Source organism: Chrysochloris asiatica, unplaced genomic scaffold (assembly GCF_000296735.1).
Source record: "Chrysochloris asiatica unplaced genomic scaffold, ChrAsi1.0 scaffold00135, whole genome shotgun sequence".
NCBI lineage: Eukaryota > Metazoa > Chordata > Mammalia > Afrosoricida > Chrysochloridae > Chrysochloris > Chrysochloris asiatica.
In genome coordinates, this window is record NW_006408653.1 from 386,198 (window position 1) to 393,541 (window position 7,344).

The 7,344-nt window shown below is 39.6% G+C and overlaps 2 protein-coding genes across 2 annotated transcripts; both read right to left on the reverse strand.

Moving 5' to 3' along the window:
* Nucleotides 1–2,376: 2,376 nt before the first annotated feature.
* ADIPOQ (adiponectin, C1Q and collagen domain containing) lies at nt 2,377–4,561 on the reverse strand. The gene is made up of 2 exons (XM_006869737.1): nt 4,349–4,561; nt 2,377–2,897 (listed from the first exon to the last, which is right to left on the reverse strand). The coding sequence occupies exons 1-2, from the start codon at nt 4,554–4,556 to the stop codon at nt 2,377–2,379; spliced, it is 729 nt and encodes a 242-aa protein (XP_006869799.1). The 5' UTR covers nt 4,557–4,561.
* A 2,153-nt stretch (nt 4,562–6,714) lies between these two features.
* LOC102836106 (PCNA-associated factor-like) lies at nt 6,715–7,082 on the reverse strand. The gene is made up of 2 exons (XM_006869738.1): nt 6,796–7,082; nt 6,715–6,760 (listed from the first exon to the last, which is right to left on the reverse strand). The coding sequence occupies exons 1-2, from the start codon at nt 7,080–7,082 to the stop codon at nt 6,715–6,717; spliced, it is 333 nt and encodes a 110-aa protein (XP_006869800.1).
* Between the last annotated feature and the right edge of the window lie 262 nt (nt 7,083–7,344).

Consider the following 7,344-nt stretch of genomic DNA (forward strand, 5'->3'; position numbering starts at 1 on the left):
CTTCCTGTATCGTTCAGTATTTTGCCCATAAAATCCCTCAATATTTCAAGTCAAGTCTTGATTTTTTTTCTTCAGTTCTTTCTGCTTATGAAATGCTGAGCATTCTCTTCCCTTTTGGCTTTCTAACTCCAGCTCTTTACACATTTTAATATAACACTTGACTTTGAATTGTAGAGTAGCTCTTTGAAATTTTCTGTTCAGCTCTTTTACTTCCTCCTTTCTATGCTAGAGAGCTAACATTTCTACTCTTTGGCATTTGTATGCTGAAGAGCTAGTTTCAGAGTCTTTCTGACATCTAATTTTTTTTTATTTCTTTCTTATCTTTTCAATGACTTTTTGCTTTCTTCCTGTATGATGTTCTTGATATCATCCCGCAGCTCTTCTGGTCTTCAGTCAGTAGTGTCTAATGCATCAAATCTGTTTTTGAGATGCATTCAACAACAACAACAATATTAAAGGACATTTTTGTCAATTATGAATACAACGTCTATAAACAGCCATAGGAAGATTTTTGCGTGGACATATATTTTTATCTCATTTGGGAAAACACCTTGTGTGATTCCTGGATCATGTAATGAGACTATGTTTAGCTTTAAAAACAAACTACCAAACTATCTTCCAATGTGATCGTACCATTTTATATTGCCACCGGAAATGAATGAGAATTCCTGCAGCTCCACATCCTTGCCAGCATTTGCTGTTGTCAGTGTTTTGGATTTTAGCCAAGTAAATAAGACAAATTATTTTTAAAAATGGGAACAAAAGTCACATGAAGTATATGTTTTATTTTTAATGTTAGATATTATCTTTATTTGTAGAAAATAATGATATACATGCATTTTAAAAGACAAAGTTTTATAGGTAGAATCAATAATCAGTTACTTAGAAGTAATTTATATAGAAAAGGGAATCATACAGTATTGAAAATTGTAAACAATAGATTTTTCATTTCTGTAATTATACAAATTGCTATTATACTCTGCTTGAACTAAAACTGAAGAGCATCATGTGAGCAACTGTCTCATGAGAGGATATTTAACACCTGTAATTCTTAACCAACAAAAATAAATTCAGGGGGCCCAGACCTTCCCAAGCCCTGTTGGTACTCAAGGAAAGAATGACTTTTAGATTTCTTCTTGGGTTTACATTTCAGGCTTTGTTATCTCACTGGTGGAAAATATTTTTAAGTATTCTGGAAAGTTTCCAGAATCATCCTTAACCTCAGTGGAAAAGACTTAAGCTGCCCAGTTTTAGTGTGTCTAAAACAATGGAGTTCTAAAAATGAAAATGTTTCTGTAGATAGGGTTTGGTTATATAGAAAGACTAAAGTGGATCTGAGTCGATATCAGATTCAAGAGATTTCTTTTCACCAGGCATTTATCAGTCTTACAAGGGGATTTCAAGGTGAAAGTACAATCCTTATGCAGCAGTTGTCTACAGCCTGGTGGAAGAAAGGTCTCATATAATCCTGACTCATCCAGGGTAAAAAGGGGAGTAGCACAAAAGACACTGTGTGCAATAAAGTTTTGCAGGAGAGAAATATCACATCAGAGAAACTTCCTCACCAGGCAGCCTTGAAGTACAAGGAGGATTTCAGCATATGAAGATGGAAATGGATTTCTAGGCCAAAGGGAAGAACACGAGGAAAAACCCAGAGAAGAGAAAATGCAAAGTAGTGCAGGGAACATGGAGAAGTCTAGCTGAGATAGGACTTCATAGAACCATCTTCTAGGGAGAAGCTCTGCTATGGGGAAGACATAACCCCTAATGAAGGCAAATTCAGAGGCCACTGAGGGAACTGGGCAAGAGATTCTGACCAATTCCAAGGAGTCCATGTACTCTTAAAAAAGACAGAGTCTATTGGAAAGGTCCAAGGCCCTGGGTTTGACTTCCAACCCTGGCTCTTAATACCTATGTGGTCTTTGGCATTTGCTAACACTCTGAGCTATAGCTATAAAAGGAAAAGAATCATATGTGCCCTGCCTACCTCATTGGCTTGGCATGGATAACAAAAGAGACAATGAGCACAAACCAACAGTGATGAATATTTTCCTTGGTCAGTTACTTGTCATACAGAGGAAGCCCTAGTAAATATTAGTATCCTCTTATTGCCACTATATAATAAAATCCTTGAGACCAAGGACCATGTCTTCTTTAAGATTGAAAACATAGTAGATGATTTTTTTTTTTTTAAAGGTGTTTGATAAATGAATGAGTAAATGAATGAATAATGTCCAGCTCCCTCCAACTCAATAATAAAATCAGTCTCCTACCTACGTTGAAAACCTGCTAACTGTCCTGTGACTGACTTTGGGGTTGTTTGGGTTGGTGGGTTGGTGGGTTGGTGGGTTGGTGGAGGCTCTGTGGGAATGATGATCAGTTGGTGTCATGGTAGAGAAGGAAGCCTGTGAAAGTGGAGTCATTGACATTATCTGCGTAGAGCCCATTATGCTCTCCATCCCCGTACACCTGGAGCCAGACTTGGTCACCCACCTCCAGATGCAGGAGCACAGAGCCAGAGGCCTGGTCTACATTCTTGTCCTGGTACTGATCATAAGTGAAGAGCACAGCCTTGTCCTTCTTGAAGAGGCTGACCTTCACATCTTTCATGTATACTGTGATATGGTAGGAGAAGTAGTACAGCCCAGGAATGCTGCAGTGGAATTTGCCAGTGGAGCCATCATAGTGGTTTTGCTGATTGTAGAAGATCTTGGTAAAAAGAATGGGAACACTGGGAACGATGACTCGGGTGTCCAAGCCCACACTAAATGCTGAGCGGTATACATAGGCACCTTCTCCAGGTTCTCCTTTTCTGCCTGGGGTTCCTGGAAAGCCTCTGGGACCTTCATCCCCAGTCACTCCAGTCTCACCAGCATCACCCTTAGGACCAATGAGACCTAGAGAGAAGAAGACTTCAGTGACCACAAGGAACAGAACTCCAGTCTAGGCTGACTCCAGCCTAAAGCACTATCCCTGTGACCTCTACCTGCAATATGCATGTCTTACAGAGCAAGAGACCAATAAAAGCTTGCAACGAGGGAGGAGTATCAACTCCTCATTGAATAACCCAGGAGGCTCTCATAAATTCATTCCTAACCTTATCTTCTATATGTCTCTATAAGGGACTCTCCACTCTTCCTGTCCTTCATGTATTGGCTCAAGCAATCATAATTTTGCTCTTCTATTTCCTCTTTCTGGGATGTGTTCTATCCTTTATTTTGCCTAGCTCAAACCTTGCTTCTTCCTTGAAGCCTTCATCATTAATCCAAAGTCAGAATTAAGTTCACTTTCTCTTGGTTCCATACTTTGGGAATTTGTTTACATTCAGATTGACATTGCCTGAACATTCTTATAGCAATCTCTTGTACATTAGACTTATCTCTTAACTAGATCAAAAGTTTTCCAAGGGCAGGACTGTATCTTGTAGGAGCTATACAGTAAATGCAATTCAATTCTATGGGATGAAATAAGAATTAAGTGGAAAGGAAGAGGAATGGGAATATGAGCAGATGGGCAATAGCGGTATTAGTGGAGATTGGAAAGGGGTAGGCAAGGAAATGAGGATAGGAAAGAGCCAGACAGTACTTATTTATAGGGGTGCCACCAAGTCTCACCACTAGAGGACTGTTATGGATTGACTTGTGTATCCTCTTGAATAATGTGTTGTATCCCTGTTCTTGTAATCACATTTGGAAATGAGTTGTCTTTTTTTGTTGTTAATAAGATTAGTGTAGGGCATGTTCTGAGTCAATATCTTTTGAGATAATAAACAGATTAAACAAGCAAGCAAGCAGATGAGAAGATGTTCTGGTGGAGCAGTGGGTTAAACATTAAGCTGCTAACAAAAAAGTTGGCAGTGTGAACCCACCAGACTCTCTGCAGAAGAAAGATGAGGCCGTCTGCTTCCATGAAGATTTACATCCTCATAAACTCTATGGAGAAGTCCTACTTTATCCTATAGGGTTATTATGAGTTGGAATCAACTCAATGGAGTGGGTGCAGCAAAGGAAAGATAAGGTAAGATAGATGCCAAGACACATGAACATCTCCAAGGAACCAAGAAGCAGAAGCTGAAGAGATAAGGACCTTCCTCCAGAGCTGATGAGAAAGAATACTTCCACTAGGGTCAGTGCTCTGAATTCTGATTTCTAGTCTCCCAAACAGTGAGAAAATAAACAATAAACCAATCTGGAACCCACTTTAGGTTGTTTACGGATCATATGAAATAGCTTTGCTTCTTTCCTGTGTCTAGGCCTTAGTAGAAAACAATGTCCACATTCAGTTCTGAAAGCCCACCTCTACCCAGGAGCCGGGTCTGTTATAGAGGGGACCAAGACCTTGTCCTTACCTGGATCTCCTTTCTCGCCCTTCTCTCCAGGCGTGCCATCTCTACCATCACGGCCTGGAGTCCCATTGTGGCCAGGATGCCCTGGGATGCCTGCCATCCACCCTGGACAGCCATCCTTGGGTGGGGAAAGTAGAACCCCAGGTCCTTCAGTAGAGGTGTCACTATTGGGTAGAACTAGCAGCAGCAGAACAGCTTGCAGCAACAGCATCGTGAGTGCTGGAATTGACATCTATAGGGTCAGTCAAGAAGGCAGACAAGAGGCAGAGCTCCCACAACACACCAGTCAAGAGCTAAGCAGAACTCCATCCATTCAGCAGAGTCCTTGTCTAAGAACTGCTCTCTCAATAGTCAGCTCTTCTAGGAAGACTTCCCTGATATTTTAACCCATCTTGATCTCTTTCTGTCCTGACCTTTGCAATCTTCAGTATGATTCCCTATGCATCCTTTCCCCTCCTCAGCAGAACTGTAAGTTCAACAAGGTCAGGGATGACACTTCCAATTTTTCCGCATCATGTATGAACACAGGATCAGCCATGGGGAAAGTGCCTGGAGTCTACTTACCAAGAACCCAACCCTTGATTTTCCCAGGAATGAGACCCAGATTGCTCCATTTAACTCTAAACAACCTCTCTATGATTCTCCCCCTTTTCTTTTTCTCTTTCTCTATTTTCTCATCTCCTGATCTTTTTTTTCTTTCCTTCCCATTCTCCTTCTTCCTCTCTCCTTCTCCTGGGTCACATGTTTGACCATTTGGCAACATATTTTACACACACACACAAACACACACACATTGACTGTAACAGACAACCAGAGGCATATTGCTTCATAACAACATCCACTGATCCTTTACCTGGACCACCCTCCTTATCTGCTTTGCCCCACTCAGCCTTCAGGGCAGTGTTTGGATGTTGCCTCTTTCAAGAAACTCTCTCTACCCTCCAACTACTATCCTTCATCAATGCCATGAATTGATTGTTCCTACTTGTTTTCCAAGTGTTCTCAATTATAGTACTTCTTGTACTCTACTGTCATTTCCAATTTGCTTGCTCTTCTCCCCAACCAAACTAAAGAGCACCAAGGGACAATGCCTAACATACTACCATCACATTACCAGCGCAAGCTGTCATCAAGTTGATTCTTGTCTATGTGTCAGAATGCATGTGTGTCAGAGTAGAACTGTGCTTCACAGGGTTTTCAATGTCTGATTTTTTTTTATACATATTATGAAAATAAGCATTTGTTTATTGCAAACAAATTTCAGAAAAAAAACATGCCTGTTAAAACATGGTTATTTTTTTACAAGATGTCAGTGAGAAAAAGTTTGATGAAGAAGCAAGAATATCAGTTACTAAGTAATTTTATAACCATCTCTTCAATTATATACTGGTTATCTTGAAAAAATATAATGGTAGCTGTGAGGACTTCAAACATACTTATGGGTTTATGCCATAATTATCTTTCACGTTCTATTGACTTATTTCCAATTTTAAAAGTATAGGCCAAAGGGTCATATTTTATGCTGTTAAAACAAATACATAGCCTAGAAAAATACTTCTCTTAAAGTAGGCTATGGAATCTTCCTTCCTGATTCTATGCTAATATTTTACCTTTTTGTTGTTGTTAGAAGCTTTGATTATCAACTCTTTATACCCTCAGGGCCAAAATCCCCTTAAAATTTTTCTAAACAGAAGAAACCCACACAAAATTTTTTTGCCACATTGCATCTTTGGCCCTTTCTTAAAATGGCTATAGGTTCAGTTTAATTAATACTGAATTATTTTAATGTGCAAAAATCCAACTCTGGTTTTTTTAAGCAAATAAAAGGAACAAAACCTTGGCACCATTCCAATAATCAAATGCCAATAAAAATGGCAGCAGTATAAAGATATAACCAAATCTCAGATATAGCAGATTTGTAATTAGAATATCATGCAATGATTTGTTTTTAGCAAGAACAAGGAGATTAATAACAGGCAAAAGGAGGACACCAAATACTGCATTATATTGCATACTAAGCTAAGTTGTTGTTGTTGTTAAGTGCCATCGAGTCGGTTCCGACCCATAGCGACCTAGTACAGTGTTTCCGAGGGTGTAAATCTTTACGGGAGTAGAAAGCCTCATGGAGCAGCTGGTAGTTTCGAACTGCTGACCTTAAGGTTCGCAGCCCGAATCGTAACCACTACGCTACCAGAGCTCCTAAGTAGTCATATATTAATCTTACAAACTTTCCAATGTTCATAACTACTTGCCTAATTCTTTTAACAAATGCCTATTCAACAAATCTAATTGGAACAAATATATTTCTGCAAATTTACATCACAGAGTACCAGAATAACAGGCGACATTAGCCAAAGATGAAATAAATTCTATTCTTTTTCGTCATCTGTGTGATCAGGTTGCAAAGGACATGTTCTATTAAACTCCAGAGAGCTCTTCATTGCATTTTCTTTCTCTTTGCTTTTCCTAAGCCACTATCCTGCTTCTTCAGGAATCCGGTTCTCTTTTCTGAATCTTTAGAAGACAAACTGAAGAATTCTCCAATCCTTTTTTGCCATTTGGGAGTTGGGCGCACACAAACTGGATTCCCTCCTGCATACTTATTTTCAGCTTTTCGTGATGAAGGAGTCGTGGAGTTAGTGGCAGACGCGGAGGAGCCAAGCACCCTCCTGGAGGCTGGAGAAGCCACAACTTTTCGGTAGGTGCTTGGGACACTGTCTGCTTTAGTACGTACCATGTTGAAACCGGAATAGACACGAGGTTAACATATATGAGATAAAAACAACAAACTGTCTTCCCAACTGAGGTTGTTTCACTGGACAAGAATCAATGGCTGATTTTTTTAAGAAGTGGATCACAAACCTTTCTTCAAAGGAACCTCCAATCTTTCAGTTAGCAATTTAGTCTGTTAACCATTTGTACCACCCAGGAACTGCATGGCACAGAGTAAGGGTTAAATAAATCTTTGTAAAATGGAAAAGAGGAAGAAAAAAAAAAAA